Raw genomic sequence first — 18,965 nt, 5'->3', positions numbered from 1 at the left:
AATCTCACACAAATCATCAATGAACCCACCAGGTACAACCCCAAATCCATAAGCACGGGCACCCTCATAGGTATCACCCGAACCAACTTGCCCTCCAAATACACCTTTGCTGTTTTCAACCAAGATCTCAGCGATCACTGCCTCATTGCCTGCATCTGTAATGGTTCTGCGGTCAAACGACCACCCCTCTTCACTGTCAAACGCTCCCTAAAACACTTCAGCGAGCAGGCCTTTCTAATCGACCTGGTCCGGGTATCCTGGAAGGATATTGACCTCATCCCGTCAATAGAGGATGACTGGTTATTCTTTAAAAGTGCCTTCCTCACCATCTTAAAAAATGTAGAACCACAAAAACATCCTGTGGTGTTCTGCATTAGCATCGAATAGCCCCTGTGATATGCAACCTTTCAGGGAAGTTAGGAACCAATATACACAGGCAGTCAGGAAAGTTAAGGCTAGCTTTTTCAAGCATTAATTTGCATCCTGTAGCTCAACTCAAAAAGGTTCTGGTGTACTGTAAAGTCCATGGAGAATAAGAGTACCTCCTCCCAGCTGCCCACTGCACTGAGGCTAGGAAACCCTGTCACCACCGACAAATCCACAATAATTGAGAATTTCAATAAGCATTTTTCTACGGCTGGCCATGCTTTCCACCTGGCTACCCCTAACACGGTCAACAGCCTTGCACCCACCACAGCAACTCGCCCAAGCCTCCCCATTTCTCCTTCACCCAAATCCAGATAGCTGATGTTCTGAAAGAGCTGCAAAATCTGGGCCCCTACAAATCATCCGGGCTAGACAATCTGGACCTTTCTAAAATGATCTGCGAAATTGTTGCAACCCCTACTCCTAGCCTGTTCAACCTGTCTTTCGTATCGTCTTTCTAAGGTCGTCGAAGTTAACAAACAGATTACCAGCCATTTTGAATCCCACCGTACCTTCTCCTCTATGCAATCTGGTTTCTGAGCTGGTCATGGGTGCACCTCAGCCCCGCTCAAGGTCCTAAACGATATCATAACTGCCATCGATAAGAGACATTATTATGCAGCCGTATTCATCAACCTGGCCAAGGCTTTCGACTCTGTCAATCACCACATTCTTATCGGCAGACTCAACAGCCTTGGTTTTGCAAATGATTGCCTTGCCTGGTTCACCAACTACTTCTCTGATAGAGTTTAGTGTGTCAAATTGGAGGGCCTGTTGTCCGGACCTCTGGCAGTCTCTATGGGGGTGCCACAGGGTGCAATTCTCGGGCCGACTCTCTTCTCTGTACACATCAATGATGTCGCTCTTGCTGCTGGTGATTCTCCGATCCATCTCTACGCAGATGACACCATTCTGTATACCTCTGGCCCTTCTTTGGACATTGTGTTAACTAACCTCCAGACGAGCTTCAATACCATACAACTCTCCTTCTGTGGCCGCCAATTGCTCTTAAATGCAAATAAAACTAAATGCATGCTCTTCAACGGATCGTTGACCACACCTGCCCGCCCGTCCAGTATCAATACTCTGGACGGTTCTGACTTAGAATATGTGGGCAACTACAAATACCTGGTTAGACTGTAAACTCACATTAAGCATCTCCAATCCAAAATTAAATCTAGAATCAGCTTCCTATTTCGCAACAATGCTGCCAAACATACCCTCGTGAGACTGACCATCCTACCTATCCTCGACTTTGTAAATGGCGATGTCATCTATAAAATAGCCTCCAACACTCTACTCAGCGAATTGGATGCAGTCTATCATAGTGCCATCCGTTTTGTCACCAAAGCCCCATATACTACCCACCACTGCGACCTGTATGCTCTCGTTGGCTGGTCCTCGTTTCATACTCATTGCCAAACCCACTGGCTCCAGGTCATCTACAAGTCTCTGCTAGGTAAAGCCCCGCCTTATCTCTGCTCACTGGTCACCATAGCAGCACCCATCCATAGCACGCGCTCCAGCAGGTATATCTCACTGGTCACCCCCAAAGCCAACTCTTCCTTTGGCCGCTTTTCCTTCCAGTTCTCTGATGCCAATGACTGGAACGAACTGCAAAAATCACTGAAGCTGGAGACTCATATCTCCCTCACTAGCTTTAAGCACCAGCTGTCAGAGCAGCTCACAGATCACTGCACCTGTACATAGCCCATCTGTAAATAGCCCATCCAACTACCTCATCCCCATACTGTATTTATTTATCTTGCTCCTTTGCACTCCAGTATCTCTACTTGCACATTCATCTTCTGCACATCTACCATTCCAGTGTTTAATTACTATATGGTAATTACTTCGCCACCATGTCCTATTTATTTCCTTACCTCCCTTATCCTACCTCATTTGCACTCACTGTACATAGACTTTTTCCACGGACTGTATGTGTAATGCTCCGGGTGTCGTGGGTGTGGAGTCAAATGCAGGAGACAGAGAGTTCAATGCTGCGCGTCTTTTAATCGCACCAACGCACCACAGGGTGCTCACAAAAAAGTTACGTTCCCAAAACACAGGGAATCAAAATGTACAATGGGAAACAATCCCGACCGGACACTAACACGTGCCTATACCACAGAGCCGAAGGTTACATAGAAATAATCCCGCACAACAACCAGGCGGGCCGGCTGTCTAATAAAGACAAACTAATTAAACATCCACAGGTGCTACCACTCAACATACAAGGAGGGGAAGGAAAAACAATCAGTGGCAGCTAATAGGCCGGTGACGACGACCGCCGAGCGCCACCTGCCCGGGAAAGGGAAACACCCTCGGTCGGACTCGTGACAGTATGTTTGTTTATTCCATGTGTAACTCTGTTGTTGAAATTGTCAAATTTCAAATCAAATGTATTTATTAAGCCCTTCTTACATCAGCTGATATCTCAAAGTGCTGTACAGAAACTGTTAAGAGAATTATGTTCATAAACTGAACTTCAATTAACTACTCAGTCTGCAACCCAGAATTTGTAAGATACTGGTTGAAATGAAAACAGACAGAGGCCCAGCCTACAATAGTCAAATGTAGGCAGCAAGCAATGCAGGTGTAGAAGCACGGTGGCTAGAAAAAACACCCTAGAAAGGCCAGAACCTAGGAAGAAACCTAGAGAGGAACCAGGCTATGAGGTGTGGCCAGTCCTCTTCTGGCTGTGCCAGGTGGAGATTATATCAGAACATGGCCAAGATGTTCAAATGTTCATAGATGACCAGCAGGGTCAAATAATAATAATAATCAGAGTGGATGTCGAGGGTGCAACAGGTCAGCACCTCAGGAGTAAATGTCAGTTGGCTTTTCATAGCCGATCATTCAGAGTATCTCTACCGCTCCTGCTGTCTCTAGAGAGTTGAAAACAGCAGGTCTGGGACAGGTAGCACGTCCGATGAACAGGTCAGGGTTCCATAGCCTCAGGCAGAACAGTTGAAACTGGAGCAGCAGCACGGCCAGGTGGACTGGGGACAGCAATGAGTCATCAGGCCAGGTAGTCCTGAGGCATGGGCCTAGTGCTCAGGTCCTGAGAGAGAGAGAGACAGAGAGAGACAGAGAGAGTCAGAGAGAGATGTTAGTAACCCATGTGCCTCACCATACTAATTTGGTCTATTTTCACCTCTTAATTTTGCCTGCTGTTCTGACTGGGTGGTGCATATGTAGCCTATAACCTGATTTTGAGAATTGTAATCATTGAATATTGTAAGAGCTTTCACTGTCTGCTTATATGCCCCCTTTCATTTATCCTACGGTTCAGACTTGGTGTACAGAGCGAACACTGTAAGAATGGCCCATGTTCTGAATTCTGTCACTGTACATTTCAAAAGTGCTGAACAAATAGTTATATTGACTACATCCGTCCTAGCTCGCTCATTAATGTCTTAATTGATATTACGGATTAGCCTCATATCCGCTTGTCGTCCCCTTATGCCATAGTTTGTACATCTCAATTGTCATTAGAAATCTCATTTGTTTACGCAAGTCAGCAATTTCAGCGTTGTATTTTTTAAAGGCAGTAAATGAGGCTGTCCTAAACTGTTTCGCTGCCAGACAAGGCTCAGCTGATAGCCAGGTGTAGCAGTGGTACAAATATTTGATTTTATATTTGTATCTTATAGTGTCGAATGGCTCCATTTAAAGTAAATTGAAGTTATTTGTCAGGCAGGCCATATGCATTTTTTTTTTGGCACAGGTCAAGGCTGTCCTTGGGCTGATTTACATGTGTAAAAGGCGCAAATGGCTCATCATCATTAGGTTAAACTATATAGGTTGTTTACAGCAGGATTTCCCAAACTTGGTCCGATTCTCCGGTTGGAACATTATTGAAGTTTTATTTTAAAAACATCCTAAAGATTGATTCTATACATCGTTTGACATGTTTCTGCGGACTGTAACGGAACTTTTGGACATTTCGTCTTCTCCTAGTGAGCACAATTCGTGACTTTGGATTTGTTTACAAAACGTGCTAACAAAAGTAGCTATTTGGACATAAATTATGGACATTATCGAACAAAACAAACATTTATTGTGGAACTGGGATTCCTGGGAGTGCATTTTGATGAAGATCATTAAAGGTTTGTGAATATTCATAATGTTATTTCTGACTTCTGTTGACTGCACAATATGGCGGATATCTTTTTGGTTTGTTGGGTCTCTGAGCGCCGTACTCAGATTATTGCATGGTTAGCTTTTTCCGTAAAGCTTTTTTGAAATCTGACACAGCGGTTGCATTAAGGAGAAGTTTATCTAAAGTTCCATGTATAATACTTGTATCTTCATCAACATTTATTATGAGTATTTCTGTAAATTGATGTGGCTTTCTGCAAAATCACTGGATGTTTTTGGATCTACTGAACATAACGCGCCAATGTATACAGAGATTTTTTTATATAAATATGAACTTTATCGAACAAAACATACATGTATTGTGTAACATGAAGTCCCATGAGTGTCATCTGATGAAGATCATCAAAGGCTAGTGATTAATTATATCTCTATTTCTGATTTTTGTGACTCCCCTCTTTGACTGGAAAAAATGGCTGTGTTTTTCTGTGACTTGGCTCTGACCTAACATAATTGTTTGTGGTGCTTTCGCTGTAAAGCCTATTTGAAATTGGACACTGTGGTGGGATTAACAACAAGATTACCTTTAAAGTGGTATAAGATACTTGTATGTTTGAGGAATTTGGCGCCCTGCACTTTCACTGGCTGTTGTCATATCGATCCCGTTAACGGGATCTCAGCCCTAAGAATCTCTAATCTCACCCATAGGCCTGCAGTGAATGGAGTGGGTGGAGTAGAAAGTGTTGCTGGGTATTTACACCTCAGTCCCCATAAAATAACACTATATATAGATTCTGCAGACCATGGAGAGTTATCCCAACCCCATTTTTACTTTGGCACATAGAATAGTTCTCTCTATTAGCCAATATGTAATTTATGGGCCTATAGTGTATTGCATTGCGACCAATGGAGTGGGTGGAGTAGAAAGTGTTGTTGGGCATATATAAATTACATCATATTCTACAGACACTGGTGAGTAATCCCAACCCCACTTTTATGTCGGCACGTAGTTCTCTCTATAAACCAATATGTATTTCACATACAATGTATTGTATCGGGGGCATTTATTTGACCTTGGAACATTTTTTAAAACCCACATTTATGGCAAATGTCCATAAATAGGAAAAATATGAATCATTATTAATGTTTAGACAATTATGTTTCATATATTGTGAATAAAAACAGGTTAATTACACTTTTCTACTATTACGTAGGGAACTTTTATTTTGAAAATTTCCGAATTTCCGTGACCCGGAAATATTTTTTATTGTTGCTGACGAAAGACTGGTAGCACAGAAGAAGAAACTGGAGCTACAGATCTATCAAACTACTGGTTTTAGTTCACTATTTACGTTTAAACACTTCGTCGTTGGCGATATTTGAAGTGAGCGTGATCCAATATACATCGCATGAGACTGTATTTATCGACTTTTAGTGCTCGCGAGTCAGTCGTCCGAAAATGTCGAGTCGCCTTGCGTTCCAGACACAGCTAGCTTCCATTATGGAGGTATTGGCCAATGCAGCCGTGGCAGAAATCTGCAAACTGGTAGACGACGACTATGCGGTTGTAAGTTTGCAAATGTCACAATGCCAAAGGGAGAACAAAGGTTTGAAGCGAAAGCTGAATCTTCTCGAGCTGAAGATGGCCCGTGGTTACGCCGAACGAAGGCTACGGGAAAGCGCAATGAACAGCCGTCCCAACAGCAGAGTTCATATCAACACCAATGAAAAATTCAGAGGGTCGTCTTCATCAACTGGTAAGAAGACTGTAATATCATACCATGTCTGATACTAGTTTATTTGATTACCCTGCTGATAAAGTAAATAAAAAAACACCACTGGAAAATAGGTCTGGGTGACATGGCCAAAATATCATCAATATAGTATTTATTTTGTATTTTTAACGGTATGACGGTTCTGAATAATACAAGTTATAAATATGCTTTCTGGGTAGTGCATAAAAAAACAACTGTTTTTAATGGACTTTTTCCATTCTGATTGATTTATACTGTTCTATCAAACTAGATCAAAAAATAATAGGACGACTGACAGTAGTCATTTTTGTAGAACATGACATAGGTATCAAAATCCTATTTTGTAGCCTCACTCTGGTACTCGACCAATTGTTACCATTTGCATAGTTATTTGTTAATTTCCAGTATTCATTTCCAGGATTTTAATCAATTTCCTACACTAATTTATAATTGTATATTTTCCACTCTAACGTTGTCTTAGTATGCCTCTATTTCGTAAAATCGAGGCATTTTGTCGGACGATTTTCGTGGGTTTATTTAAGTCAAAAGTTGATTTTTGTTTTTAGCAATTTAGCTAACCCTAACCGAGGGATCTCCAACAGGTAGATAGATGACAGATCGCAAGCTACCAGTAGTAGTTCTCATCCCACCTATAAGTAGCTCGCTAAGCAATTCTGAAAGTACATGCATTTTTTTCCCCATGTTCCATCGCAAAATGCCAAACATAAAGCTCCTCCCTACTACTATCAAAGCTACGTTGACATTCTCACCCGTTTAGCCACTATTTCCATACAAATCCAAACCTAACATTATCTACCAATTAATTTCCATAAATATTGCCCGTCTGTCTGTTTGGTGCACGCTTTTGTCTATCACTCTGTATGTAGCCAGTTAGTGATCCTAGTAATGATAACCATCTTGTGGGTAGGCAGACTTTCCCCAAAAAAACTTATCGTTTAATGTTAACTGCAAATTAGCCTTACCTGACAGAAATATATTACGGTTATTTGTATCAATCGGATGGCCGTTTTTTGCAAATTCTGCCATGACGTGCTGCTGCAGTAGGCATCGCGAGACTCACACATTCCTCTTTGTCTAAATGTGCAATTAAAAGGGTATTGCACTCAAATCAAAACCTGTTCGGTTTTTTTCCAGACCTAAAAATTGGTCTTCTGATGGGATTTAAGCATTGACATGGACTCAGAACATACATTTTCGTTGTTTCTCTATGAATAATTGTAATATTGAGAGTATAAACAAAACAATAAAAAAATAACAGAATTCTCGGAAAATACAAAACATAATTTTATGGGGCTTCTTAGGCCTTATTGCTTAAATAAACAACTGACAGTCTGTGGAATATGGCCAATGTACCACAGATAAGGGCTGTGCTTAAGCACGACACAAAGCAGAGTGCCTGGATACAGCCCTTAGCCGTGGCATAGTGGTCAAATACCACAAACCCCAGAGGTGCCTTATTGGTATTATAAACTGGTTACCAATGTAATTAGAAAAGTAAAAGAGTAAAAATAAATATTTTGGAATACGGTCTGATATACCGCAGCTTTCAGTCAATCAGCATTCAGGGCTCGAACCGCCCAGTTTATAATAACCATTATTTTACAAGGTATATTGACAGAACACATCTCTTGTACACCAAGGATCTGGGGTTGCAGGGTAAAGAAGTGAAGACTGTGCCAATAAGAAAGCTATCAACAAAAAAAAGTAGCTCATGTTAAAAAAAAGTTGGAGACCCCTGCCCTAACTGTTTTCTTAACCTTAACCTAATTCTCCTAACCTGCTATGTTAATTATCCTAACCTGCTGTTGACAAGCTGTATCCTTTCTAAACAAAACCCTTGACCACCCGTAGTTGTTGACTTGTGCTAAAAAGTTAGTTAGCTAGCAGTTTTCAGCTGTTATGCATTTTTATCGGCAGTTAGGAAACTGATGATTGCCATAATTTTTTTGTCATTACGGAATAATTTAATGTAACAAATCAAACATTAAAATAGCGTTATAGAGGTTAGTCAACATTTTTACGTTTTACGCCCAGCCCTACTGGAAAACCATCAACTTGTGTAATATTGACTTTTTTCCCCCATTCGGGCCACATATACAGTCATTGGGGCCACCTTCACTGAGTGTACAAAACAGGAACACCTTCCTGCAGTAAGCTGAATTCGCTGTCATGTTCGTGGAACCATTCCTGGACAATCCTAGCCTTGTGGCATGGGGCATTATCCTGCTGGAAAAAAATCTATTCACAGATGGATACACTGCTGCCATGAAGGGATGCACCTGATTGGCGACGATGTTCAGATATCCTGTGGCATTCAAACGTTGCTCCACTTTTATCAAGGGGCCCAATGTGTGCCATGAAAACACACCCCACACCATCATGTCACCTCCAGCCTGTATTGTTGACACTTGGCATGATGGATGCATGTACTCATGGTTTTCTCCATACCGTAGGCCTCTCCTCAGTGTGAAACAGCAGGAACCATGATTCATCCAACCAGGCAATGTTTTTCCAATTCTCCAGTGTTTTCGTTCCTTAGCCCACTGCAACCACAGTTTCTTGTATTTTGCTGAGAGAAGTGGAACTCTGTAAGGTCGTCATCTGCCATACCCCATTCGTGTCACAGACCAAGGAGTTGTACATTCTCTTATGGGTCTTTGGGCACCAATGTTGTAGTGAACTGTCTGTTTCTCTGCACAATTCGTGTCAACCTCCTTTGTCCTCTTTCATCAATGACCCGTTTTTGACCACTGGCATGTCGTTGGCTGGATATCCTTTTGGTGGTGGACCATTCTTGATACACACAGGAAACTGTTGAGTGTGAAAAACCCAGCAGCGTTGCAGTTCTTGACACACTCAAACCGTTGCGCCTGGCACCTACTACCATACCCTGTTCAAAGGCACTTCAATATTTTGTCTTGCCCATTCATCCTCTAAATGGCACAATCCATGTCTCAATTGTCTGAAGGCTTACAAAAAAAATTCTCCCTTTAACCTGTCTCCTCACCTTCATCTACACAGATTGAAGTGGGTTTAACAGGTGACATCAATAAGGGATCATAGCTTTCACCTGGATTCACCTGGTCAGCCTCATGAAAAGAGCATGTTCCTAATGTTTTGCACACTCACTGTATACAGTCATTGGGACCCATCTTTGTTTTGGTCATTCAAATCTGACAAAGCTCATCTAGGCCAATGTGGGCTCGAGTCAACCGGCAATTTCTTTTACAAGTAAGTTGATTTATTTATTTTTTAATCGTAGGTGGTGTCTACGACATACAACTAGATCACATGGGGATGTGGTCAGGAGGCCCTGGAGCCAGTAATGATCACAACAGTCCTCAGATGCATCCCAACCCCATCCGAGACAAGGTAAGTTCAAGAAACCAAAACTGTAATACTGCTTGTCAAGGTCTTACACACTTCAAGAAAAAATATATACTTGGTTGCTCACCATTATATTCCATTATAGCATAGTCCTACAGTGCACAATGGCCCATTTGAACCATTTTGAGCACTTGGCAGCATCAGTCACCAGAAGGTCATTATCAACCATGTTGTGGTGTATATTTATGTGGTTAATTCCCGACTTTTCGATCTTCCAGTCGCCAGATCTGCAGCTTGTGGAGCCTGAGTCTCTGCTGGTCAAAGAGGAGAGGATGGAGGATCCCCTTGGAGACGCGGAGGCAGACGACGTACCACTGATTGGAGAGGACGGTGAGTGTGTTAGTCCGTCTCAACTTTGGTTGCTGTGTTGCAGATATTGCAATTACTCACCCCATGCATCTGCTCAACATCAACACTCCATTCTCACACTACTCAACCTGGCCATACCTTTGACTTGAGTTAACCATTAACTTGCTCTCATTAACCTTCCTCTCTCCTCCAGGAGTGGTGGAGTGTGGACCTCGTGGAGGCAGCGATAGAACTGGCCCTGGGGACTCCACATCCCATCCACCCACTTCAGCCCATGGCCCAGAGCAGCTCAGCCAGCCTCAGCACCCCGAGCAGCAGCAGGGCCCCAGGAACAGGCACCGTGTGGAGGTCAGTGGCTCGGCACCTCTCCTTAAGTCTGACTGTGAACCCCAACACGCAGGACTGCTGCACCAACCCCACCCTGCTGCGTTTGATATGTACAGTGCTGATGACGACAGAGGGGACGGTCTGGGGCAGCTGGGCTCGTTCTTTAATGAGCGTAACCAGGCAGAGGCGGCTGGGGCTGGGCAGCCATCTTGTTCGTACAGCACAGTCGCCGAGGCTGCTGCGTCTTTTCAGTCCGGGCACCGCCGTGCACTTCCTGCTTCGGTCACCGTCCACCGCCATCTCCCGGGGAGCAGAGAGGAGGTTCTGAACGTCGACTCGGAGGAGGAGGATGGAAAGGCGCCTCTGGAGAAGTGGGGTCGCGACAGTGGAATGTCTGCAATGTTTGGGGGAGGAGGCAGGTTCCAGGGTAACCATGGCAACATGACCGCCCCATCACAATCTCACTCCAATGACATTGCGATGCCGTCGACTTCTGACGCGAACGGGTGGACACACGGTGGCGGGGGCAGAAACACTGGCGGCGGCAACACTGGCTTCCCCCTGACGAGGGACGGCAAGGTCCCCCACAGGACCAGTGCCCGGGAGAAACTGTTCATCTGCAACTTCTGCGGCAAGGCGTTCAACCGGCCCAAGAAAGTGGAGATCCACCTGAGGACCCACACGGGGGAGAGGCCGTTCAGATGCAATACCTGTGGGAAGATGTTCTCCGAGGCTGGCAACCTGAAGAAGCACCAGAGGGTCCATACAGGGGAGAAACCCTTCCACTGTGAGCTCTGTGGGAAAGGATTCGCCTGGATACGGAACCTCAAGACCCACCACGAGAGGAACCATCCAGACGTATATCCCCCGGACACGAGTCCTAGTTTTATCCCACCTGCACTACTGCCCACTCATATGGTCAGGTGCCACAAAGAAGAACATAGGCAAATTACAGTTGACCTAGAACCGAGCAGTACGGCTGGCCCTTAAATGTACGCTGAGCGTTAATATCAACAACATGCATGTCAATCTGTCCTGACTCAATGCAGAGGAGAGATTGACTGCATCCCTACTTGTCTTTTATGAGCGGTATTGACATGTTGAAGGCACCAAACTGTCCGTTCAGACAGCTGACTACATGGAACTCTCTTCCACATCAAAGTAACTCAAGCGAGCAGTTAAATCTTTTATTTTTTCTGTATCAGATAAAACAACACCTTATGGCACAGTGTGGACTGTGAAGAGACAAGCACATATGCTAACACGTTAACACACTCTAATATGCTAACACACTCTACTCACGTATGCATTGTAATATTGTGGATGTGTAGTGGTGTAATAATGTGATGTGTTGTTTTTTTATATTATATTTTGTGATGTTAATTGTTTTAATCCTGTTTTGCCCTCCTTGGGCAGCAGCTAGTGGAGATCCTAATGAATACAAATTAGCATCACCTAGAGCAGGGTCGGGACCCTAACTTACTTATTAAGCAGTAAACTCATCACATAGAGCAGGGGTGGCAGGGTAGCCTAGTGGTTAGAGCGTTGGACTAGTAACCGGAAGTTCAAACCCCCGAGCTGACAAGGTACAAATCTGTTGTTCTGCCCCTGAACAGGCAGTTAACCCACTGTTCCTAGGCCGTCATTGAAAATAAGAATTTGTTCTTAACTGACTTGCCTAGTTAAATAAAGGTCAAATAAAATATATATATTTTTTTGTTTTCCTTACTCCATTAAGCTAATCAAGTTTCCACTGTGTTTTAGAAACCAGACTGTTTCTAGCCAGGAGGTCTCAACCTTATGCTTAAAAATGACTCAGGGGTGACCTACCATTTGGCAGACAAAATGAACAATGATCTAGGGTCCAGTCATCATGAATCACAACTCACAGGTGCCCCTGTGATAGGTGGGCACGCGTGGAAATGTTTTTGGGTATGAGAGGTGGTTTTGATTATGTACATAAGACATTTCATATCAGTGGACTAAGGAAGGGTGAATTTGGTCCAAAAGAAGCTACCGATTTAAGGTATTCATGGTAAAGGTCAACCATAAAATGTAAATCTGGAGAGGATGATGCTGGTTCTTTGTGTACATATTTAAAATGGTTCTGTATATCTAAGTGGACAGATTCACTTTTTAATAAGTTATTTAATGCCAGTTTATGAATGAGTGGCAGTTTATTTACTATAACAATCTTTCCCCTAAATAATAATCATGTATTACAATGCCTCTGTTTTTTTGTTTTTTTCTACATATGGAACTATTATGAATAAAATACATTCCTTACACTGAGGTTCCTGTCATTATTGAAATGAATAGGCAAGACAAAGGAAAGCTGAAGTGATTCAAACAATTATCCAATAAGAAAAGCTCTTCTGGGGCTGCTTTACAAGTCTGTCACACACACATATCTCCCACCACCTGCAAGAACACTCATAAATAGCTAATGTTTGATTAATCATTATTGAGCGAGGCACACGTTTTGTTAATCTTCCAGTAAATTCTAGGTCACTTAATCTTTGTTAAATAATGTTATCACTCAAACCATAAGGTCACTATAACCACTATATTTCATTGGAGATGTCCTGTATTAAGAGGTTCTGAGTAACAGACATCCATTCACCAGTCAAATGATGCAACAAGATGCATATAAACCTCTGTAGCTACATAAGATACTTGTTGCATGCATGTAAGATGTACACAATTTGTAATCCGTTGGTCCATAGATTTATTCAAGTCACACAGTTACGATTCTTTGCATAATAGTAATTGTGATGCCTAATTCCTGGTCCGTCCCTGTGTTTCCAGTCTGCAGCGGTGGAGGACAGAGACCCTGACATCCTGCTGATCAAGGTGGAGGATCTGGACCCACGGGGTGGAGGACTCAGCATCCAGGAGGGTGAGTGGAGACTACAGGGGTGGAGGGCTGTGTGTGTGGTTAAAGTGGGTAGTGGCGCTAACAGCAGGGCTTGATAATCAAGGGTTTAGACCTATGACACAAGGCTAGTTAGATCCCATGTGAAGACTACACTGTTGCATCCATCCCTGCCTGTTCCAGAGCATAAAGCTTTGAAAACATGTTCTAATGGCATTGACATTCCACAAGTTTAGTTCTCCCATTGATTTCAACAACAGCCAGTGGTGTGATTGTGACGCTGTGTTCTCTTCTCAAGGGCCGGAGGAGTCCAGTAGAGACGACTACAGAGGAGGAGCATTACCCCTGGAAGCCACCCACCACACCTCACCCCCAGACCACACCCACCACCACCCCGGGCCGACCAGGCACCACACCACGGAGGTCAGCTATGGCCGTGTGTCGTACGAGAGCCACCCCCTTCCGCTGTGGACCAATGGGGGCAGTGGTGGTAGTGGTGACGTTAGCGTCCCAGGGCCATCCTCCCTCAACCTGTCCTACCCAGCAGGCCCAGGCATGCTGATCATGGGAGGGAGGATGGGGCCTGCTGGCTCTGAGATGGGTCAGCACAGGGGTTTCACTGTAGAAGGCTCCGGAAGCTTCTCAGGTTCTATGGGTTCTAGAGAGGGGTCAGACATGGCTGGTTATGATGTCGGAATGGGGGGGTCGGATGAGGCACAGGGGGGTCAGGAGACGTACAAATGCGGGAGGAAGAAAGTGGTAAGGAAGAAAGCATACCTCTGCAAGTTCTGCGGTAAAGGGTTCTCCTCCCCGGCGAATCTAGAACCGCACCTTAGAACCCACACGGGCGAGCGGCCGTTTGGGTGCACGGTGTGCGGGAAGCACTTCTCTCAGTACTGGAACCTTAAGATCCACAAGAACGTTCACACGGGGGAGAGGCCGTACGCCTGCCCGCTCTGTGGGGAACGCTTTGCCGACCCTAGCAACCTGAAGAAACACCAGAAACGACATCATCCTCAGCAGTAGTACTACGACCTCATCCTCAGCAGTAGTACTACGACCTCATCCTCAGCAGTAGTACTATGACATCATCCTCAGCAGTAGTACTACGACCTCATCCTCAGCAGTAGTACTACGACATCATCCTCAGCAGTAGTACTACTAGATTGGACCGGGGTATTATATCAACCATCTATTTCAATATGAGAAGGGCCAGGTTTTTTTTCTCCTGAAAACTCAGATGGTAAAGAATTGATCTAGGGCCAGGAGTTGTCCCTAATCACTTGACCTGACCAGAAACAACTGATAGTTATAGGATAAAAATAGGACCCAGAGTTTTTCCTCTGGTCAGGTCACATGATCAGGAATAACTCTTGGTCATTGATATAGACACTATGTTGATATTAGTAAAGGGGTTTAGGGAAGGGTTGTTAGTGAAATCTCTCGTGGACGCACAAGCAATATTTTAAATCTGAGTGTCCGAGATTAGTGTAGTCTGGGTAATTTTGTCTTTGTCTTTTCTTATCTGATCAAGACAAGTCCTTTTAGTAATTAGATTTTGTTCCGGGAGTCCTAAAGCTGGTGATAGTAATAAGCATATTTTTTTGTTTTCTACTCATAAAGCTGTATGAAAATGATAATATGTGGTGAGAATAGTGCATGTTTGATTCCCCTTGTAACACCAAGGTATATAGGTTCAACATACTCCATAAACCAGTAAATGGGTTGAAGTAACAATATTTGTTAGCAGTAAACGTGTAAAAATCTTGTTGGGTGATTTTTTTAAATATTTTGGGTCCAAAATGCTCTACGCTTATAAGGGATAAGTCTATTGTGTCACAATTCTGTGAAACTTTGATCGATGTCCTTCTCTTGTAATGTTAAAAGAAGATTAAAATGTTTCTTTGCAAAAACGATGAATGAATGAATGTGGTTATTGACATTACATTACTCCATCACAGGACATTCAATTTCCTCAACTGTGACACAATATCAATATGTTAAAGAGCATTCATCACAGCCACAATATTTGCCTGAAATGGAAGTCAAAATAATGATCACTTAAAAGATATTCTCTGTTTTTTTTGTATACTTTTTAGCCAGTAGTTCTGAAAGTAGCGCCCACGAGCCAAAAGTGGTCCCGGACAATTGCGTTCTACATCACAAATGTGCAGATGTGTGCACCACGTCATTGCTCTCTCTCGCTTTACTCTGAGACTGTCTTGCTAGCTGTCACTCAAATGGCGAGGGGCTGAAGCTTATTGGACGAAATTCAAATTGCTAGGGGGCTGGTCCGCGTGAGGGTAAATGTAGGGAAAATGGCGCCACACAGCTTCCAGAAAAGTAAGGATTTTGTGGATAATTGAGGTAAAACCGTTATTCTGCTCATAGATTATGCGTGTATGAACTACACATTGACACATCCAGCCCAAAGCGGAAGGGTTAAAAAATACTTACTATATACTCGCCAGTACCGGAACATGTCTTTAACAAATTTACTCACTTTAATGAATTATTATTTATTGCTACGGAAGTCAAAACGGTGAATTAGACTTTCCTAAATATATTTTTGATTTACAGTACACTGAGTATACAATCGGGCACATCCCGTTCATGGCAACAATGTATCAATCTGCGAATTGCCACAAGACTAGGATTGTCCAGGAATGGTTCCACAAACATGACAGTGAATTCAACTTATTGCAGTGGCCTGCCCAGTCACCAGATCTCAATCCAAGTGAGGATCTGTGGGATGAGATGGAGCGAGTAGAGATCCACTACCAGCCAACTTGACACAACTGTGGGAAGCATTGGAGTCAACATGGGCCAGCATCCCTGTGGAATGCTTTCCACACCTTGTAGAGTCCATGCCCTGACGAATTGAGGCTGTTCTGAGGGCAAAAGGGGGTGCAACAGAATATTACAGCAACACCTCTAAATTAAATCGAATTTCATTTGTCGCGTACAAATATTTAGAAGATGTTATCGCGGATGTAGCGCAATGCTTATGTTTCTAGCTCCAACAGTACAGTAATACCTAACAAAATACAAAGAAAAACGTGAATGTAAAATTCCCCAAAAGAAAAAGAAAGGGATTAAGAAATATACAAATATTAGAAGGAGCAATATCACAGTCCAGAATATAAATATATATGTATATGATGGTGTGTATAGACATATGAAGTGGGTAAAACAGTATGTAAACATTATTCAAGTGACCAGTGTTCAATGACTATGCACATAGGGCAGCAGTCTCCAAGGTGCAGGGTTCTAGTACCGGGAGGTAGCCAGCTAGTAACAGTCACTAAGGTTCAGGGCATGGTACTGGGCGAAGGCCGGTTAGTGGTGACAGTTTAACAGTCTGATGGCCTGGAGATAGAAGCTAGTTTTCAGTCTCTCAGTCCCAGCTTTGATGCACCTGTACTGTCTCCGCCTTCTAGATGGTAGAGGGATGAACAGGGCGTGGCTCGGGTGGCTGAGGTCCTTGATGATCTTCTAGATGGTAGAGGGATGAACAGGGCGTGGCTCGGGTGGCTGAGGTCCTTGATGATCTTCTTGGCTTTTCTGTGACACCCTGTGCTGTAGGTGTCCTGGAGGGCAGGCAGTGATGCGTTTTGCTGATCGCTATCTATCTAGTGTTTAGTTTATCTCATAGGCTCTTTCTCCTCTCCTCTTCCTAGCCTGCAGCTCCTGAATCAACTCCATCAACACTAAGACTGGAACAGAACCTGGGAAGTATCACAGCAGCAGGAGGACCTGACCTGACAGCAGAGTGTAAGTGGAGAATGAAAATAAACCAGGAATGCATGACAACTGTGTCGGCGCCCACCAGACAGTGTCACTGAGCTACTCACTTATAACAGTTTACTAAAAGCTATTTTCTTAATGAGGGAAACGAGGCCAGTTCAGCCCCCCTTTAAGTTGAATGCACTAACTGTAAGTCGCCTTGGATAAGAGTGTCTGCTAAATCAGGGTTTTCCAAACTTGGGTCTTGGGGTCCCCCCTGGGTGCCCGTGTTGGTTTTTGCCAAAACATGCACCCAGGGGGGACCCCAGGACCGAGTTTGGGAAACCATTACCAAAGTGTACATGTAAAAGCCCTCTCTAGCTTATCATCATTTACCATGTCTTTTAACTCAGAATGAGCGTCTCAACTAGTATTTACAATAAACATGCACCTTTTCTATGATCTTTCTCCAGGTACTGGGGAGTCTTCCTCACAAAAAGGTATTGGAACCACCAGTCCCACAGCGAGCCTAGGTAATAAAGCCAATATACCCAAGGGAGCACCAGACAACACAACTCCAACCCAGACCACACAGCAGCTCAGCAAGCAGAGAGCAGCCAACACGCTAAGCTCTGAGTACTCACTGTTTGAGCTGGAGACCTTCTTCACGCGCTGGGCCCCAGACACATCGGCATCAACATCGCCCTCCGGTGGGCCCTCGTGCTCCTACACCGACGACACTACGGACACTGACCCAGACTGCCTCATAGTCGACCCAGAGCCTAAGCCCCAGCTCCTCTCAGCGAGGCCCACAGGGGAGGGTGTGCCTTTCTCTGGGCATCAGGGAGTACAAACAGCCACTCTGGGTGTGGGTGGGGGCATCCAGGGGCATCCCACATGGAGCAGGGCAGCCATTTTGAGAGCGTCTCAACAAGCACATCAGCGGCAGCTTCAACGACGTCTCAGAGCACAGCAGCTACAACAGACTCACCCAGAAAACCCAACTACCTCCACCACCAACACTACTAGTACCGGTATGTCTTCCCAATCCCTTCACTCCCTGGTAGGTCTACCACCAGGAAGAGGGACCACGGCCAAAGGCTTTGCCCACATCGAGGTGACCCTGGCTGGGCAGCAGGCAGCCCAGCTGGCCCAGCAGCACTGCGATGCGGCCGGGAGGAGAAAGAGCTACGTGTGCCGAGCCTGCGGTAAGGCCTTCACCGGTCAGTCCAACCTGGAGGCTCACCAGAGGGTACACACAGGGGAGAAGCCGTTCAGGTGTGCCACCTGTGGGAAGATGTTCTCCGAGGCTGGCAACCTGAAGAAGCACCAGAGGGTCCACACGGGGGAGAAACCCTTTGCCTGTAGCCACTGTGGGAAGCGCTTCGCCTGGATATGCAACCTCAAGACACACCAGCAGTCAGTCTGTGGAGATGGGGGAGAAGGGGTGTGAGGCATAAAATTAGAATCAGTAGGCTGGACGGACATGGTTCTAAAATCTACGATAGAATATTGCTGACACAGACATCAACGGGAATTCATTCTAATCGTAATGATGTGAGACCGACAACCCCCCAAACCTCCAAAACAAACACTACAATATAAAGGAAATGTAGAAGGGATTAGCAGAAAGTTGTCTTTACAGGTGACACTTTTTTCCTCTGTTCAGCTCCAGATCGTTGTTACAGTAGTTAAAGTAACTATGTTAGGCGATTATTAGATAAAGTATCTTTATTTGAAAATGAAATGTGGAATTAATATCGAATATCATGTGCATATTATATGAACAAATGTGTTCCAAGACATGTATTTTTTTATATTATTAGGTAAACTTTTTTTAATTTGCAAGATTTGACGTCCTTAATAATTGCCAATCTGCGTCCGTCATGCAATAGCAAGTAATGTGGCCACAGACAGTGACATCAAAATAAACATATTTTCTTAACACAATAAGGTAGTACTAAATATTCGCATCGATTATGAACTATTCTGTTCTTTTGTGAGACCAGCAGGTTCGTTTGAAAATCAGCTTTTGTTAT

At 44.1% G+C, this 18,965-nt stretch overlaps 1 protein-coding gene across 1 annotated transcript; it reads left to right on the top strand.

The window, feature by feature from the left end:
• Positions 1-5,793: 5,793 nt before the first annotated feature.
• LOC110498656 (uncharacterized) lies at positions 5,794-18,876 on the top strand. The gene is made up of 8 exons (XM_036954340.2): positions 5,794-6,284; positions 9,565-9,674; positions 9,908-10,019; positions 10,192-10,346; positions 13,134-13,224; positions 13,499-13,623; positions 16,881-16,974; positions 17,400-18,876. Exons 1-8 carry the CDS (start codon positions 5,987-5,989, stop codon positions 18,377-18,379), a joined length of 1,965 nt encoding a protein of 654 aa, XP_036810235.2. The 5' UTR covers positions 5,794-5,986; the 3' UTR covers positions 18,380-18,876.
• The last annotated feature ends 89 nt before the right edge of the window (positions 18,877-18,965 follow it).

The sequence above is a fragment of the Oncorhynchus mykiss genome, chromosome 19 (assembly GCF_057628025.1).
Source record: "Oncorhynchus mykiss isolate SJ-2025 chromosome 19, ASM5762802v1, whole genome shotgun sequence".
Classification (NCBI taxonomy): domain Eukaryota; kingdom Metazoa; phylum Chordata; class Actinopteri; order Salmoniformes; family Salmonidae; genus Oncorhynchus; species Oncorhynchus mykiss.
This window is presented reverse-complemented; position numbering and strand designations above follow the sequence as displayed.